Source organism: Hyperoodon ampullatus (assembly GCF_949752795.1).
Source record: "Hyperoodon ampullatus genome assembly, chromosome: 18".
In the NCBI taxonomy this organism is placed as follows: domain Eukaryota; kingdom Metazoa; phylum Chordata; class Mammalia; order Artiodactyla; family Ziphiidae; genus Hyperoodon; species Hyperoodon ampullatus.
Window position 1 is genome coordinate 56,300,733 of NC_136931.1, and position 19,419 is coordinate 56,320,151.

At 51.5% G+C, this 19,419-nt stretch overlaps 1 protein-coding gene across 4 annotated transcripts in view; it reads left to right on the top strand.

Annotated features, from left to right (window-relative positions):
* Window positions 1–8,799: 8,799 nt before the first annotated feature.
* Window positions 8,800–19,419, top strand: part of MYH14 (myosin heavy chain 14) — a gene marked incomplete at its 5' end in the record, with an annotated part of 84,949 nt that continues 74,329 nt past the window's right edge. For 2 of the 4 annotated variants that reach the window (XM_079723040.1, XM_079723042.1), the window contains 5 exons: window positions 8,803–9,210; window positions 13,920–14,076; window positions 16,334–16,361; window positions 16,489–16,591; window positions 19,087–19,179. In XM_079723040.1, the coding sequence (XP_079579166.1) occupies window positions 8,803–9,210; window positions 13,920–14,076; window positions 16,334–16,361; window positions 16,489–16,591; window positions 19,087–19,179 (789 nt within the window). Of the gene's footprint in view, window positions 9,211–13,919; window positions 14,077–16,333; window positions 16,362–16,488; window positions 16,592–17,279; window positions 17,304–19,086; window positions 19,180–19,419 lie in introns of all 4 variants that reach the window. The other 2 variants (XM_079723039.1, XM_079723041.1) reach the window with 2 other exon arrangements.

Consider the following 19,419-nt stretch of genomic DNA (forward strand, 5'->3'; position numbering starts at 1 on the left):
TAAAATGAGTATGACACTAGTACCTACCATTTAGAGTTATTGGGAGGATTATGGGACTTAATACATATAAAGAGCTGAGAACGGTGCCTGGCACACAGTAGGCACTCGGTAAATATCAGCAACTGTTAATGTGCTTAGTACAGGCATCCAGCTCATAGAAAACCCTCAGCAAAAGGAAGCTCAATATTATCCTTTGATGATGTCATCAGTTACCCATATAGATTGAGCAGAATGAATAACATCTCCAGTTTAGACCCTCGGTGGGAATGATGACATCACTAGTTGCCAGGTAGATTTAATCCCAGAGGGTGTTGATGACATCACCAGTTACAAGGCAGAAAATGGTTAGAATGTGCATGCCAGAGGCTTCCTTCCTGTTTGAACTTCTGTTGTGTCCCAGGCCACACTCATCCCTGGGGCACATGAGATTTTCATCTATTTGAGCCTCAGTTTTCTATCAGTCAAATGCGGATAATAAAAGTATCAATCTCGTAGGATTGTTGAGAGAATCCAATGAGTGAAATACATACGAAGGGCACAATGTCAAGCACACAGTCGGCACTCAGTAAACAGCAGCTCCTGTTAGCCTCACGGCAGGAGGCTTCCATGGTGGACACTCTGGCCAGAGTAACAGGTGCTCTCCTCTCTGTCTTGGTTAACATCACAGACTCAGGAGCCTGACCTACTGCAGTCTGAGCCCAGATCTGCCATCAGGGGCAGGTGGGAGACCCTGGGCACATTGCGGGACTGTAAAGTGAGGTAATGACAGTGCCAACTCATAGGACCGGCATGAGGAGGCATTGACATGACGGTCATGTTCCCAGCACACAGTCAAGCTTCATACCCGTGAGCTGTGTTATCACTGAGGATGTCCTTGGAAAGGTCCTCCCCTCCTTGGAACTCAGTTTCCCTGTCTGCAAAGAAATGGGCAGTGGCCATGGCAATCTCCAAGCTTCTTGCCTACAAGGACTCACCTTTGCCATTGCTGAGCAAATGCGTTGGGAGTTGGATGCTCTCACTTGTGTCTGCTCTCAGCCCAACTCCAGCACTCTCCTTCGGTCTTTTCATTTCCCATCTCTTACCTGTCTATTTTCCCCTTTCCCTGGCATCTTTCCCTTGTTCTGGACTTTCTCTCTCTTGTTTCTCTCCTGCATGCTATCAGAAGGCCATTTGTAGAGCAATAAATAACAACAGTAATCATAATCATAATCTGTTTATTTAGCCTTTCCCCAAGGCCAGGACTGCTTTAAGTGCTTTGCATATATTAACTCATTTAATTCACACAATACAAGGACTTGTTACTATTGATTCAACAAACACTTATTGAGCGCCTACTGTGTGCCAGGCCCAGAGGAGCCAGCATGGAGCAAAACAAAGATCCTCACCCTTGTGGGGCTTACGTTCTAGTGGGGAGACAGAAGATAAACAGGTAAACAAGTAGAAAAAAAAAAACAACCAAACAAACCTCTACTAGTGCTATGAGGAAAAAAAACAAAGCAAAGTCAAAGGGAGAGAGAGTGATGAGGGGAAATGTTTTCTACAGACTGGTTAGGAAACACCTCCTGAAGGAGGTGACATTGGATCTGACCTGATGACGTGAGAGGGAGGCAGTCATGCAAAACCTGGGGGAAGAAAGATTCCTGGTGAAAGGAACAGCCAGTGCAAAGGCTCTGAGGCAGCACCATGCCTGGGGAGTGTTTGAGGAATTGAGGAACAGCCAGAAGGCCTGTATCACTGGAGCTGAATGAAGGGGAAACAGTATCACACAGGGCCCCTGGGGACCACATCATGCAGGGCTTTGTGGGCCATGGTGAGAACTTTCGCTTTTACTCTGAGAAGGAGCCATGAAAGGTTTGAAGCAGAGGAGGGGCACAGTCTGAATAAAGTTTGACAGGATCCCATGGGCAATAGGCTGTGGGGGGAGGGGAAGAGGGAGGTGAAGGTAGAGGCAGAGAGACCATCCTCCCCATTTTACAGATGCAGAAATAAATGGACCCTCACAAAAGTCCAGCAAAGCGGGCTCAAGCCCACACAGCTGTTGAGCATCAGAGCCAGGCTGGCAGGCTGGCTGGGACTTGAGTCCCAAGCAGCCACCCCCACTGCCAGCCCAGCTGCTCACTCCTCCTGGAGCCTCAATGTACACCTGTAAAATGGGGGCACAGCTCAGTGGTGCAGGGCTCTCCGGCAACATGCTAGCTTCGGACGTGGACACCACCTCGGGGTTCAGTGGAGCCTTCACTCTGTGACCTTGGGAAGGTGCCTACCTCTCCTGAGCTTCAGTTTTTCCACCTGCAATTTGGGAAGCATTAACTAACGTCTGGGTGTAGCCTGGTGGTTAAGAGCGCAAGTTCTAGCGTCAGATTTGGCGGGACCTGAGTCCTTGCTCTGCCACTTGCCAGCTCCATGACTTTCCGCAATTAAACACCTTCTTTCTAAGCTTCGGTTTATCTCACCTGGAAGATGAAGCTCTTAACAGCACCAATTCCAAGGAGTAGTTGTAAGGATTAAATGAGATCATGCAGGTAAAGCGCTTAGCATAGCTCCTGGCATACATCGGGCACTCAGTAAATGATCATTATTACTGACAGTAATGCCCACACCTCTGGGTGGGTGAGAGCCTGGGAGAGTGCCTGGTGGTACGCGGTCGGCGTTCGACAAAAGTGAATTCTCTCTCCCTTCCCTCATGCCCGCCGGCTCCCGGGGGACCCAGGCATTCCGGCCTCCGGCCGCCCCCCCACGCCGACCCTTACAAAGGCCCTCATTCATGCCTCGCGCACAAAGCGGCCCATTCACCCGGGTCCCTTGGGCCTCCCGCCCCTGGCCGCCCCCCGAGTCTCGCCATTGGTCTCACCCCTTGCCTGTCAGACTTCGGGTCCTGCCTATGACCGCACCGCCTAGCTCCACGCTCCGGCGCCGTTCTTTTCCCACGGCTGGCACACTCCGGCAACTTCTGATTGGCCCCGCCCGCCAGCCGCTCCTCTTGATTGGCGGGCGCGTCCCTCGTGGGCGGGTCCATAGCTTGTCGCAGAGGGCGCCGATTGGCCCCTGCTGCGCTTGTGTGGGCGGGGCTTTCCTGACTGACCCGCCTCTCTTTCTCCTCAGGCCGAAGCCTCTGGACGGCCCTGGAAGCCGGTGAGTGCCCGGGGCCCAATGCCCGCCTGAGGCGGCGAAGTGGGACTGGGCCCGGGGAGGCTGGAGCTTCGGGGCTCCGGTCGGGGCTCCGGAGGCCGGCGCGAGCTGTGGGGGAGGGGCGGTGACGCGGACACACCTCGGGCGAGCAGCCGGACGGCAGCGGGGGTCGAAGGGAGGGGGGTGGGGTGGGGCGGGGCGCCTACACTCCCCCAACTTGAGCTCCTACTATGTGCGAGGCCGGGTCGGGGTCCTCGCCGGAGCCCCAAGCCTACTCCGCAGATGGGGAAGCTGAGACTCGCTTTGGGACCTTGGACGCTTTAATACCTGAGTCATTGCCTTCAGTCCCCCACTCCCAGATGACAGTGTTTCTATTTTCACGGGTAAAAATTGCGGACCAGAGACAGGGATCATCATGACTGGCGGAACAGAGGGGTGGGGAAAGACATCTTTGAGCCCCCACGGTGTTCTTGGGCGCTTTTATTTTTATAACTAAATAATTACCTTTAATTATATTAACTCGAGATGGGTTATATTGTACCCATTTTACAGGGAGGGTAAAACAGGCTAGACAGAGGCGGAGACTGCAGGGGGACAGGGTTGAGAACAACACTTCAGAGACCAACTGTGTGCTGGGTTCCTTAACCTTTTTAATCCCACCGTAGTCCCCCAAGGAAGGCTGTAGTCTCTAATAGATGGGGAAGCAGGCTGAGAGAATTACCAGTTGGGAGGAGGAAATTGACATCTTTGAGGACCTACTACACGTTGCTCTCAAATCCCCTCTTTTTTTTTTTTTTTTTTTTTTTTTTTTTTTGCGGTACGCGGGCCTCTCACTGTTGTGGCCTCTCCCGTTGCGGAGCACAGGCTCCGGACGCGCAGGCTCAGTGGCCATGGCTCACGGGCCTAGCCACTCCGCGGCATGTGGGATCTTCCCAGACCGGGGCACGAACCCATGTCCCCTGCATCGGCAGGCGGATTCTCAACCACTGCGCCACCAGGGAAGCCCCTCAAATCCCCTCTTTAGAATGACAGAAAATGGTCTGGGCTTGAATCCCATTTCTCCCTTTTACTGACTGTAAGACCTTGAGCAGTTTACTTCGTTCACCTCTCCATGCCTCAGTTTCCCCATCAGAGAAGTGGAGATGCTGACTGTCCCTATCTTACTGGTTTTTGAGATCATTCTATGAATTTGGACAGCTGTTCTAAAAGCAGGGAAACACCCGGCACATAGTAGGTGCGCTTACCACTATTTAGTCCTCAGTTCACTCCTGAGAGAACTGAACTGAAGCTCCAGAGCCTAGAAGAACATTTTGTCGTCTTCTTTGGTACTCCTAGTGCTCTCTGTGGATTGTGTGGTCCCATTTCCAGGGTCGGGAAACTGAAGTTCAGCGAGATTAAATGGTGTCGTGAGGCATTACTTGTTTAAGCGCTGGGCTGGGCACTTTCTCCCACATCGGCTTATTCATTTCATTGGCCTCAATTCGCGGAGAGGAAAGCCGATGCCCAGAAAGCTTGAGCGGGATTTGAACCCCCGGAGTCCTCAGCCCTCTCTGACGCGGGTCCTTGATCTTTGCTCGCCAGAAGAAGGAGGGGTCCCTGGCGCTGCTGCTGCCGCCGCTGCCGCCCACCTGGCAACAGGCTTATCCCCGCCTCCCGCCATCCCCCTGTCTAGAACCTTGCAGCTCCAGGACCCGCCCCCTTCCCAAGCCGGGCAGGTGCTGGGTGACATCAGAGCCGGGCTCCCTCCCGGTGACGTGACGTGGCCCCGCCCCGCGCTGGACCGCGGAGGTAGCCGCACCTGAGAGCTCGGAAGAGGACGGGGGATTCCCGTGCCCCCTCCCCATCTTCCCGCTTCCTGTACCAAGCCGGCGCCCCCAAGGTAGCCCCGAGGATCCGCGGGTTGAGGGGACAGCTACACTTGGGTCTCAGGGAGATGGGAGTTGGGTGCTGGGATTCCGAGATCTGAGGAGAGGGGCTGGGGGCCAGGAATCGCAGGTCTGATTAAGGACTGCTCTGGGAGTCTGGGCTCCTAGATCTGGAGTGAGGAAGGCACTGGCGCCAGGACTCTGTGTCTGGGAGCCTGAATTTGTGGGTCTTGAAGGAGGAAGGGGCTGGGAACCTGGACTCCTGGGTCTGGGGGCCCATATTTCCGAGTCTGGGGGCAGAGCGGACCCCTGAATCCTAGCACTAGACTTAGGTCAGAGGGCCAGATGCCAAGGGCCCCAACCCCTGCCCCAGGGGCGGATCCCTGGCTCCTTTTCCTTTCCAGCTCAGCAGTCTCTGCCCCTCCCAGGGCAGGTGCTTTCACCTGCGCTGGTGACAGAAATGAGCCCTGGCAAAGGTGTTCCTGCAGGCTAAGGAGGGTGGGGCTGCCAAAGGGGCAGGCCCACCTCATCAGAGCTGTTATCAGCCCTCAGAATCTGGATGTCCCAGGCGTCCTCAGCTCTAGCCCGCCTGCAGTAAGGTGAGGGGGCTCGGACTCATGGGTCCAAGGGAGGAGGGACTGGGGGCCCAGATTCCTGGCTCTAGGGAGGGGAACCATAGGGCTGGGTGATTGCAAAAAAAACTCCCAAACTCTTCCTGATCAAAGGCCGAAGGCTGGAGAGGAAGTGGGTGGGGTGAGGGTGGGGGTAAAGTCCCAGGGATGGGACTTGGCTGTGAATGGATCAGGGCCGCACGGGAGGCCTGGGGTGAGCCTGGGCAACTTGGGGCCTGGGAAGTGGAGAAATGGTATCCAACGGTGGGAGAAGCCTGCTGTTTGACTGCAGGGGCCTTGGGTTTGAGGCCCGAGAGCATCAGGACCAAACGTCACGGGGTGGGCTGGGGGCCTGGGACTGCTGGTGGTGAGGAGAGGGTCTGGGGGGAAGAGGGACATGTGGCCTGGAGCTGAGTTTCTGGGTGAGGGAAAGACAAGAGCCTGATGGGACCAGATTTCAGGAGGCCCCAAGAGGAGCTGGGTGTGTGGAGGGACTTCTCCAGGGATATGTCGGAGGTGGGGGGGCCTGGAGGGCAGAGGCAGGAGCACCGAGGTGGGAGAGACAGAACATCGGGGGGTTCCTGTGACAGGGGTGGCGGAGGCCAGGCAGTGATGTGGCCGTTTGAGGAGAGAATAGAGGCCGACTTTTTTCCTGACCTGTGCTTAGACTGCTGTAGAATTGCCGTGCTCTCTTCACTACTGGTCTGCAGCCCCTTTAAGGGCGGGGAGGGGTCTAGCACAGGCTGGCTCCCCCAGTGCCTCCGCTATCAGCTCACAGCTCATCTTGGGTTCTGACTGTCTGAGACTAGAACTGTCCAAGACTAGATCACCCCCAGACCAGGAGCTCCTCAAAGCAGGGCCCTGTCTGACTCATCTCTGGGTCCCCAGACTCACTCTGGGCAGAGCCTGGTGCTTGAGCAGCCTCAGGGAATGTTGAGTGAATGCAGACGTGAATGAATGGGGCCAGTCTCCCCATTATAAAGAGCAGGAAGTCAGGTCACAGGGAAGGAAGCCACTAACGGAGGGATGAGATTCAGGTCTGTTCCGGGGTACACCAGAGGCGGTCAGGGAACCTGAGTTACAGGAATCAGATTGACACCCTCCTAGGGCTCACATCGATGAGATCAAGGTCCTCATCACAACACAATCTGACCCCTTTGGTCCCTAATCTTGCCTTACCTACCACCCTCTCCGCCTGGATCACCTGGCACCAGCCACACTGGCCTCTCACAGTGCCACAGACATACAGGCACACACCTGCCCCAGGGCCTTCGCACGGAGCTATTTTCCCAGCCTGGAATGCTTTTCCTCCTGACGTTCCCATGGCCTGCTTCCTTCATGTCCCTCAGATCTTTATTCTTTTTTTTTTTTTATTAGTTTCTGCTTTATAACAAAGTGAATCAGTCATACATATACATCTGTTCCCACATCCCTTCCCTCATGCATCTCCCTCCCTCCCACCCTCCCCATCCCACCCCTCCAGGCGGTCACAAAGCATAGATCTTTATTCTGATGCCACATCAAAGAGGCTTTCCCTGGCCACCCCAATTAAAACTTCAGCTCCCCTCAACTCTAACATCTCCTGTTCCCTGCTTCATTTTTCTCCTTGGCACGTATCATCATTTAACATACTATATAATTTACTTCTTTATCTTTGAATCCATCTCCTGGGATTAGAGCAGTGCGAACTCATACAAATACAATGCAAGCCAAATGTGTCATTTAAAAATTTCTAGCCACTTTAAAAATAAAAAAGTAAAAAGGAACAAGTGACATGAATGTTAATGATATATTTTATTTAACCCAATATATCCAAAATATTATCAGTGCAATATGTCATCAAATGTAAAAAACACGAATGAGCTTTTTGCTGTACTGTCTTTGAAACTGGGTGTGTGTCTTATGCTCAGAACCCACCTCAGTTTGGATTCTCCATTTCAACTTTCCAGTAGCCACACAGGGCCATGGCTCCCGAAATAGCCAGAGCAGGGCTAGAATGTAAACACCTTAGGAAGGCAGGGATCTTTTTCTGGCTTGTTTTTGGCTATATGGCTGATACGTTGAATAGTGCCTGGCTTACAGCTTGGCTTATTAAAGAATTAATTCTCTTTTTTTCATTTTTTGCTGTACGCGGGCCTCTCACTCTTGTGACCTCTCCCGTTGCGGAACACAGGCTCCGGACGCGCAGGTCCAGCGGCCATGGCTTACGGGCCCAGCCGCTCCGCGGCATGTGGGATCCTCCCGGACCGGGGCACGAACCCGTGTCCCCTGCATCAGCAGGCGGACTCTCAACCACTGCGCCACCAGGGAAGCCCTAAAGAATTAATTCTTAAAAATTTATTTTATTGAAGTATAGTTGGTTTACGATGTGGTGTCAATTTCTGCTGTACAGCAAAGTGATTCAGTTATACATATATATATATTCTTTTTCATATTCTTTTCCATTATGGTTTATCACAGGATATTGAATATAGGTCCCTGTGCTATACAGGAGGACCTTGTGGTTTATCCATTCTATATATAATAGTTGGCATCTGCTCATCCCAAACTCCCAATCCTTCCCTCCCTCATCCCCCACCCCTTGGCAACCACAAATCTGTTCTCTATGTCTGTGAGTCTGTTTCAGTTTTGTAGATAAGTTCGTTTGTGTCATATTTTAGATTCCACATATAAGTGATATCATATGATATTTGTCTTTGTCTGACTTACTTCACTTAGTATGATAATCTCTAGGTCCATCCATATTGCTGCCAGTGGCATTATTTCATTCCTTTTTTAATGGCTGAGGAGCATTCCACTGTATATATGTACCACATCTTTGTCCATTCATCTGTTGATGGACATTTAGGTTGTTATTAAAGAATTATTGAATCAGGGATTCCCTGGGGGTCCAGTGGTTACGACTCGGAGCTTTCACTGCTGTGGCCAGGGTTCAATCCTTGGTCAGGGAATTAATATCCAACAAGCCACATAGTGTGGCCGCACACACACACACACACACAAACAGAATTATTTAATGAATGAATGGATAGAGAGGTGAATGGATGGAATGAGTAAAGAAAGATCTGTGGATCCGTTTTGCAGACGTGTAAATCGAGGTATGGTGGAGAAAGGCAGTGGCCACTGCCTGGGGGATCTGGGGTGGGGATGGAGCCCCCCCTCCCTGACCCTCGCCCTCTGCTCTTTCCCTGCAGACCATGGCAGCAGTGACCGTGTCGGTGCCCGGGCGGAAGGCACCCCCCAGGCCGGGCCCAGTGCCCGAGGCGGCCCAGCCGTTCCTGTTCGCGCCCCGTGGGCCGGGCGTGGGGAGTGTGCCCGGGGGCTCGGCCATGTCCCCGCAGGTGGAGTGGACAGCACGGCGCCTGGTGTGGGTGCCTTCGGAGTTGCACGGCTTCGAGGCGGCAGCCCTGCGGGACGAGGGCGAGGAGGAAGCCGAGGTGGAGCTGGCGGAGAGCGGGCGGCGGCTGCGGCTGCCGCGGGACCAGATCCAGCGCATGAACCCACCCAAGTTCAGCAAGGCCGAGGACATGGCTGAGCTGACCTGCCTCAATGAGGCCTCCGTGCTGCACAACCTCCGCGAGCGATACTACTCCGGCCTCATCTATGTGAGTGGCCTCCTTCCCTGGGAGGGCATTGCCTGGGGTGCGGGTCTGGGTGTCAGCACCACAACTTGAACCAACCTGAGGCTATTTATAATCTTTATCCCATGTCGTATGACTCTGCCTACGCTTACTTGCCAAATGATAAACTGTTGCATATCAAGAGTGCCGCAGACCCCATTGGGGGCGTCCTGTAATATTATAGGGTAGATGCTCCTTATTATTTTCCTTAAGTTAAAAAAATTCTGAATCCTCAAATATAACACATCCTAAGGTTTTGAGAAAGGGATATGGATCTGTAGTGATAATTAATGGGAGCCACTGAGTATGGAAAACTTCATGCCTGGCTCTGTGCATTTGTTTCCTTTCATCTTACAAATAGTAGAGTGTTTTATACCTAAAAGGAAACTGAGGCCCAGAGAGATTTAATAACAATAAAAACTAACATTTATTAAGCATATACTAGGCACTCTAAAATATATTGTTTCAATACATTTGCACAATTATAAAGCATTTTGTCCCCATTTTACAGATAAAGAAACTGAGGCACAGAAAGGTCAAGTTCCTTGACCAAGTTCACCCAGTTGGACTTGGCAGACGTGGGTAGTCTGGCTCCAGGCCCCACCACTTTGCTATGATGCCTCTTGGGATTAAGACGGGATTGACGATAGTGAGGTCGACTATGGTCTAGTCTCTGTTAAGCATTCACTGTCTCACATTAAAAGCAAACAGGTGGAGTAGGGTAGCAGGTCTTAACTCTGCCTTCAGGTTAGAATCATGTTAGGAATTTAAAAAGAATACCAACACTCAAGCCCCGCCTCACCTCATTTAAATCAGGCTCTCTGAGGGTGTGACTGGTCTTTTTAATAAGCTTCCAGGGTGGTTCTAAGGAACAGCCAAAGCTTATTTCAGAGCATACAAGATTAGAGAGAGTGACAAGGAATATGGACAATAATCATGAGAAATAATGATCATGGGTGGCTAGCAAATATTTTTCAAGCACTTGTGATGTGCCAAATACTGTTCTAAGTGTGGGTTATCAGCTCACTTCTGGGGCGGAGCTTGTTCTTATCACCTGATGTTTCAGGAATGTTAAGTGACTTGGGTCCCAGGTCACATGGACATGAGGATTTGAACCCAGGCAGCTGACCCCAGAGTCACGCTCCGAACACCAGCTTAGAGTGCTGGGGTCTCACTACCTTACTCATTTCAACTGACCCCACAAGAAAAACTACAAAATACCTCGCTAAAACCCTAAAAGGAAAAGTGCTGGTTTTATATATTTTTAAAAACCACAAAACTTTAATGAGAGTAATAAAAGAATATTTCAATAAATGATGAGATGTATCAAAAAATAAAGATAAATAAACTGGCCCCAATATCCACCCCATTAAGGGTCACAAGCACAAGATTAGAATATTTTTTATGAAATCTGATTCCTGTTTGGGGAGGAGACTGAGGTTGTGAGAGGGCCAGTGGCTGGCTCAGGGACCCTTAGCTTTTGGTGGCAGGGGTGGGATTTGAACTGAGGACTGTCTGGCCCTGGATGGAGGTGGCAGCTTCTCCAGGCTGTACTGGGCCCTTATGATTCCTCACTAACCTTTGCAAGTCCTGGGAAAGAGACCTCTATCCAGGCCACTCCCCTGGACCTCACCAAAGACAGGGGATCAGAGGGGCACCCAAAACACTGAGCCACCCTTTTCCTGTTAATAAACACTCTGAACCCTCACGGCAACTTTGTAAGGTATTTCCTGTCATCCCCATTGTGCAGCTGGGGACACTGAGCCTCAGAGAAGGACCAGGATTTGGACAAAGCCCCACCAGCTACAAACAGCCTAACTGGGATTTGAACCCAGGCCATCTGACTCCAGACCCTACATCCTATCCACTGCATTAGGAAGATTATTGGGAAAGTTCAGGGGAAGAAATGGTAAGGCCTGAGCTAAGGCTATGGCCCGAGAGCCAGAGAATTGGGACCTGACAAATGAAAGCGAGATGGAAGATTCCAGAAGCCCAGACAGGAAGCAAATAGGGCCTTAACAATAATCATTAGCAATTAGTGAGGGCCTGCTTTCTCCATCAGGAGCTGTTCTAAACTTCTTTCCAATATGATCTGTTGACTCCCTCTCCACATAAGGCTGTGAGGTAGGGGTTATCACCTCCTTTGTCCACGGCTTGGAGAGGAGAAGCCATTAGCCCAGGAGTAGCTAACAGCTAACATATCAAACACACACAGGGAGCTCCCTGGAGGTCCAGTGGTTAAGACTGCAGTGGCAGCGCAGGTTTGATCCCTGGTCGGAGAAGTAAGATCCTCGCATGCTGCGCGTAAATAAATAAATAGATAGATAGCATGCACAGGGCTCCAGGGCCCACGCTGAGCCCTGTACTTGCAACGGGAACTTGTAGATGGCTCCCAGCAGCCCTCTGTGGAAGCGCTGTTCCTGTCCCTGTGTGATGAGAAAATGGGACCCAGAAAAGTTAAGGTGCTTGCTCAGGCCACGCAGCTAGAAGATTCAAGCTCCACCTTGTTCATCCTCGGGCCCTGCTTAATAAATACTAACTGGCCAACTGGTGATGGGGAAGACAGCGCTTCCCAGTGAAAGGAGTGGGGGGCATCCAGGGTTCTAGAAACCCAGTTTCTGTCGCTAATAGGCTATTTGGCCTTGAGTGGCTCAAGGTCTCGGTCCCTTCACTGGGATGCTCAGGGCAGGAAGGGAACCCATCTGCCGGACACTGGCCATGTTCTCTGCTCCGTGAGGCACTGGAAGATGCATGGTGGCATGTCACTCTCAGAATCCTTCTAGACTGTGGGGGGGTTACAGCTCCGTTTTACCAGGACTGGCAACTGAGGCTCAGAGAGGGCGGGCCCCTCGTGCTATAAGTCACACAGGGCTCGAAACCCAGGATGACGTGGCGTCCGAGTCTGATTGAACTCTTAGCTTTCAGGTGGGATGGGAACGTGAGCGTCTTGGGACCCATGACTGGAGTGCCTTTTATGGGGCCCCGCCTTGGGCTGGCTGGCTTTTATTCATTATCATCCTTAATCCCCACAGCCTCTGTAATGAGATGGGGAGGGTTTCTCAGGGAGAAAACCGAGACTGTGGGGAGAGTCACGGGGCTGAGGAGATGGGGAGGCAGGGAGTTGCACCCGGTGGGTCTGCCTTCAGAGCCCCGAGAGCTGGAGCAGCCACCCCAGACCCTTCCAGCCAGGTTTTCCGCAGCTGTGCCCTGGCCACTCAGGTGTCCCCGACCCTCTCTAGGCACACCAGCCTCTGCCCTTTGCCCCCTGGCCTTGGCAGCCAGCTCAGGTTCCATCTGGGGTGTCGCCCTGGCCACAAAGTGTGGTTGGCAGGAGGGGGCTGAGATGGGAAGTGGCACGGGTCGGGGAGGCTCCTCTGTCAGCCAGGAGTGGGGGCCTGGGCGCCAGCAGCCATGAGATACCCTCCCTGGGAATGTGGTCCGGCCGCCCTGCCCTCGAGAGCTCCTGGGAGCTGCTGGCAGGGAGGGCAGACACCCAGCAAACCGGTTGTTCTGCTCCGGACTGGCCACCCACCCTCCCATCCTTAAAAGCTTGGCACCTGGGAACCAGGCAGCCTGTGGTGGCCACACCCTCGCTCTGCTTGAGAAACTCTAGCCATCTGGGAGCTTAAAGCAGTTCTGCTACCAACCAACAAGTAACCGGCTAGCCATTTAACTAGCTAAGTAGCTAACTAGCTGGCTAAGTAGCTAACTGGTTTCATAGTTAACTAGCTAAGCCCCTAAGCAGCTAACTCTCTGCTGGGTTAGCTAGCTTAGTTCAGCTAACTTAGCTCGTTAGCTCTCTGGGTTGGTTTAGCTAGGTGATCAGTTAGCTCTCTAGCTGTCTAAGTGCCTCTATCCATCCTAAGTGCATCTTGTCTACCCGAGGCTCTGTCCGAGCTGGAACAGTTCTTAAACCGTTACAGGGTCCTGCACTCAGGCCCAACAGCTGTGTGGACAAATTCAGGGTGTCCATGAACTTGGATGCAAAAAAAAAAAATTACATCTTTATTTTCACTCACCTTGAGAACCTGTTTAGCATTTCCTCCAATAAGAAGGAACCACCAAGACGGTTGTGGAAGCAGGTCCTGTGAGTCTGTTATGAACAGAAACTGCAGACAAGCTCTTGTGTTTCAGCTGCTACAGATACTGGGAGCACCCTTCCAGAAATATTCTGTGTGTATTCAAGCAAATTCATAAAAATATTCTTCTTGCACCCCTTTCAATGCAAACAGTTCTTACCTTGTCTCCTTTCCGTGATAATGTTTTGGAGATTGTTCTCCACCTGTATACGGTACACCAGAAACATCATAGGAATCCATGGTATGACTGTGCATCCAGCTTGTCTCCAGTCTTTCGCTGTTTTAAAAATGATGCTACAGATGAACTTGCACATGGTCCTTTCACGCATGTGCGAGTCCAAGCAGTGACAGGGCTACAGAGCCTACATTCTCTCTCTGTGTGTGAATCCTCATCTGTACAGCACCTTTGTGCAATTTGGAAAGCTTCTTTTCAACCATCAGCCTGAAACTGTAACAAATGTTCAAATCTACATTGTCATGGTGTGAATGGCAGCCCCTTTGTCAGATGTCCTTGTGCAGTGCACAACCTGCCCAGCTGTACACGGCAGCCCCATGCTGCCCTCTGGGCCACAGGCAGGCAGCTAGCTGAGGCCCTCTCCTTCTTGCCCACTGCAGACCTACTCCGGCCTTTTCTGTGTGGTCATCAACCCGTACAAGCAGCTTCCCATCTATACGGAGGCAATTGTGGAGATGTACCGGGGCAAAAAGCGCCACGAAGTGCCGCCCCACGTGTACGCAGTGACTGAGGGGGCCTACCGAAGCATGCTCCAGGGTGAGTGTGGGGCTTGGGCTGCTGGAGGTGCCTCTTCAGTGGGGACTGGGCTGGGGGGTCAGGATCGGATGACAGGTCAAGGATTTCAGACACTGTGAGGCTACTTTTTGGGGCAGGAGGTAACACAAGTGGAAGGCTGAGTGGGCAAGGCTCTGGGTCCTACTGGACAGGCCCCTTTTTATCTGTCTCTCTGTTCGCCCCTTCCCTCAACAAGTCTCATTTGGGACCTCACTGTTGCCAGCTCTTGCAGAATTCCTCTTGAAACAGTGATTCTTAAGACTGTTGATTCATTCAGCATTTATATTGTTGACACGATCTACATTGTCATGGGTGAATGGCTGCCCCTTAGACGATGGGCAGCGTGGGGTCGCTGTGTACAGCTGGGCAGGCTGAGCACTGCGCAAAGATGTTCGTCAGAGGGGCTGCCATTCACCCCATGACAATGTCGATCAGTTCTGGCAAAATTCCATAATTCCCGTGTAGTATTCATACTATACTCATTAGGTATTTATTATGTATACATACATACATATATATATATATAAAATACCTGCAAATACCTGCATTATGCACTCAAAAATATTTATATATAATGTTTTTATAGTCACATTATAAATTTGTATTTAGTCAGAGGTAACATTTTATTTGGTTATATAATCTAATTTGTTACATATTTTTTATACTAGTTAATATAACTTAGGAATAAATGTTCAAGAAAATAAGAGTGAGCGCCTACTCTGGGTCAAGCACTTTTCAGGGATGAACACATTTAACGTCACAGCCACCCTATGAAGGAGGTGTGCTCGTTATCCCTGGTTGCTAGATGGGGAAACTGAGGCATAGAGCAGCACAGTCACTGCCCACCATCCCACTGGTGGGTCAGTGGCTGAGGTAGGATTCAAACCCAAGGCCCCCAGCTGCTGCTTGCATGTAGGTTGTACTGTGTATCATGTCCTCGTCCTGGGCTGGGCACTGTTGAGTTTTGACATGTGACCCTCCTGGATTCTAATACCTGACCCCGACTCAGCCTCTTGCTTGCTGTGTAACCCTGGGAAAGTGGCTATCCCTCTCTGAGCCTCAGTGTCTTTTTTTTCTTTTTTTTTGGCCACACCATGAGGCTTTGCAGGATCTTAGTTCCCCGACCAGGGATTGAACGTGGGCCCCAGCAGTGAAAGTGCCGAGTCCTAACCACTGGACCACCAAGGAATTCCCCCAAAGCTTCAGTTTCCTTGACCTGTAAAATGGAGACAATAAACTCCAACTGAACAGAATGTGATTCAAGAAACTTCAATTTGAACCCCTACCATGTTCCTCCTTTTGCTGAGCATGTGAAATTCAAAGACGTGAGAGCAAGATTCTGGATCCCAGGTTCAGCCCTGGATACAAAACAGGCCACAAAACTGTATTATATACTAGCTGGTATATTAAAAAAAAATTGTTTTTGAAGATTCTCTCTGAGTTCTGACTATGGCCCTGTGAGGTAGGGGCTGTTTTGAGGCCCATTTTTCATCTCCGAGATTCTTTTCTTTTCTGGCCACGTGGTGCAGTTTGCGGGGATCTCAGTTCCCAGACCAGGGAGTGAACCCAGGCCACGGCAGTGAAAGCCCAGAGTCCTAATCACTAGGCCACCAGGGAGCTCCCCTAGTTTATGTGCTTTTATCCCCCACTCAAGCAGATGCTCCATGAGGGCAGGGACCTTGCAAATTCCCACTGCCCTCAGTGTCTGACACTTAGTAGGTGGTGAGTGTGCATTTGTTGAAGGGTTGTATCAAGCCCAGGGTGAGCGCAGGAGGAGATGGTGGGGACTGAGCTGTGCTCTCTGCCCTCAAGTTGGGCAGATGACCCACCAATGGGCCACCAGTCACCATAACTACGATTCTGTGGCCTGCTTTCTATTAGAGGCTGAGCCTGGGGTCCAGGATCTCACTCTCATGTCTTTGAATTTCACACACTCAGCACAAGGCAGCACATGGTAGGGACTCAAATTGAAGTTTGTTGAATGAATCACATTCTGTTAGTTGGAGTTTGTTGTCTCCATTTTACAGGTGAGGACACAGGCTCAGAGAGGGGTAGCTGCTTTCCCAGGGTCACACAGCAAATAAGAGGTTGAGTTAGGGTTAGGTATTAGAATCCAGGAGGGTCACATGTCAAAATCCAAGCTTTTCCTTAGCCCTTGGGAAGGATTTTGAAAAGAGGGTGGCCAGTGTCTCGCTGGAGAAATCCTCCCAGGTGACACATCCCCCTCTGTCCCCTACAGATCGCGAGGATCAATCCATTCTCTGCACGTGAGTAATCCTGAAGGACTTTCTGGAGGAAGTGGGGTCCCGGCTGGGCGTGGCTCTGCTTGGAATGGGCGGGGCTTACCTCGGAACATTGCTGACCCTTTTTGTTTCCCTTTGTGCCCCCCCTTAGCGGGGAGTCTGGGGCTGGGAAGACAGAAAACACGAAGAAAGTCATCCAGTACCTCGCCCACGTGGCATCATCACCAAAGGGCAGGAAGGAGCCGGGTGTCCCGGTAAGTGACCTGCCTTGGGACATACTCTGGACCCTGCCACCAGCAAGGCCCCCTCCATCTCAGGTTCTGCTTCCCCCCATAACTAACTCCCTGCCTCCCTCATGGAGGGACACAGTTGTGGGTCTTCTTCTGGCTGCCCATGCCCCCTGTGTCCCTACTGTGTGCCTGATATAGTGCTGGGAGCAGAGGCAGGGTAGACACAAAAATGTGAAGGCCAGTCCTTGGCCTCATTGGCCCTTGGAACAGCACCTGGCCCACAGTAGGTGCTAACATTCCAGAGCATCCACTATGTGTCAGGCCTGTTTAGGTTCCGGCAATGCCCAGGTTTGCTCTATAAGTAAGCATTTATATAGTGCTGGTCCCTTTGCTGCTATTACTGTAACACTCCAGTGAGGTGGGTGTGGTCTTCCTGCGTTAAAGACAGGAAACCAAAGTCACAGCTGGGGTGAATTGGTTGTCCGAGGCCGCACACCCAGGAAGGGCCAGCCTGGATTCAAACCCCAGGTGCTGTGGGTACCCCCCCGATGCCACCCCACTCCACATGGCCAGTTTCCCCAGCCCCTCGTCTCTCCGCCTCACCCCACCCACCACCTGAGACCACCAGTTCACCTGTGTGTCTGTCCACGTTCCATGTGCTGTGTCCTGGTCCGTGTCCTGGTCCGTGTCTCGTGTCCTGTGACTTCCTCAGGCCTCCACCAGCACCGTGTCTTATGTGAGTAGTGGGGAATTACCTCGAGTCCTGTCACCCCTAATACCACCTGGGTCACCCCAAACCACAGTCTTCCTGGCAGACAGGGCCCCCTCAGGCACTGATGGTCACCCCTGCCAGGAAACCACGTTACCACTTATGACAGTCCTGCTGTGTGCATGCCCAGCCCCACACTGTCATTTCACACAACCCTACTGTGTGCACACAGGCCCTCCCCACCCCGCTGTTGCTTATGGCAGCCCTACTGCATGCACACACCTAGGGCCCATGCTGCCATTTAGTGTGGTCCTACCGCACATGTGCAGACCCCAACCACACAGCCGTTTCTGTTAGCCCTACTGTGTCTGGGCAGACTGGCCACAGATCCCAATGTGAAACAACCCAGAGGCCAAAACTACCATTTATTGTTGATCTGCTAAATATATGCAGACAGAGCCCACAGACACCACGAGTTCACACAACCCACAGACCCACACTGACAGTTATGGTAGGCTTAATGTGTACACCCAGCTCAGGCTAGTGTCTGAGGGCTCACAGGGCATTTAAAGAAATAGTTGGTGTCTTTGAGAGCCTGGCTAGGAAAGAGGGGAAGGGGATTGCTGTTGACTGAGCACCTACTATGTTCCTGGCTCTGACACTGAGGTGGCTGTAGGGAAGTTCAGAATAAGATCCCTACCCATGGGGGTGGGGGTAGGGATAAATTGGGAGTAGGGGATGAATAGATGCACATTACCATATATAAAATAGAGAAACAGGGCTTCCCTGGTGGCGCAGTGGTTGAGAGTCCGCCTGCCGATGCAGGGGACGCGGGTTCGTGCCGCGGTCTGGGAAGATCCCACATGCCACGGAGCGGTTGGGCCCGTGAGCCATGGCCATTGAGCCTGCGCATCCGGAGCCTGTGCTCCGCAACGGGAGAGGCCACAACAGTGACAGGCCCGCGTACAGCAAAAAAAAAAAAAAGAAAAAGATAAACAACAAGGATTTACTGTATAGAACAGGGAACTATATTGAATATCTTGTAATGAACTATAATGGATAAGAATCGGAAAAAGAATATAGGTATATACATATATATGTAAACCATATCATTTTGCTGTATACCTGAAACTAACACAATATTATAAATCAACTATACTCCAATTTTAAAAAAAGGTTCCTGTCTTAAAAAAAATAAAAAATAAAAAATCCCTACTCATGGATCAGCCTGACTGGGGGAGGAAACTACCAAACTGCCAAACAGTTTGAAGCACTTTACATAGATGGTATAGATTTTTCTTTAATTCTACAAGTGATACATGAGTACATATTCACTGTAACAACAACAACAGCAACAAAAATCAGATAAAGTGAAATTCCCCTTTCCTTCTCTCAGTCCTCCTTCCTTGGAGTGTCTTATGCTGTTGACAGTTTGGTGTGTATCCTTGCAGACCTTTCTCTAAATGTTTACAGACATGTGTCTATCCTTATAGAAATAGGAGTCCTGTTTTGTGGTGTGCTTTTCCCTCAATTTATTTTTTATTAATGGGATCACACTGTAGGTATTTTCCTGCAACTTGCTTTTTGTTTTGTTTTGTTTCCACTAACAATGTATCCTGGAGATGTTTCCTTGTTCCCTTCACAGTAGACTGAAGGGCAAGACCCAGATGCGGGAAAGAGGGCACACACCCGGACACACAAAGGCCCCTCACACACAGACACTCAGCCAGCTGTGACACAGACCCACCCCCCTTACAGCTGGGCCAACCCCCGTCCCCCCACTGACGGGTCATCCCCCGCGCCCCTGCAGGGTGAGCTGGAGCGGCAGCTTCTTCAGGCGAACCCCATCCTGGAGGCCTTTGGCAACGCCAAGACAGTAAAGAATGACAACTCCTCCCGATTTGTGAGTGCTGGGGGAGGGCGGTGCCTGGGCCTGAGTCAGTGAAACAGGAGCTGGGAGTTTAGGAGGATGGTGGAGGGGAGGCAGGATGTGTGGGTCTGTTGAAGGAGGAGGGGCCTGGGGCCCGTGGCTCCTAGGGCTGAGGGATGAAGGAGCTGGGGACCTGGGTCCCGAGGAAAGAAGTCAAAGGGGCCTGGACCTTGAATTCCCCTGGGAACCGTCCCCCGAACTGGAACCTCACGA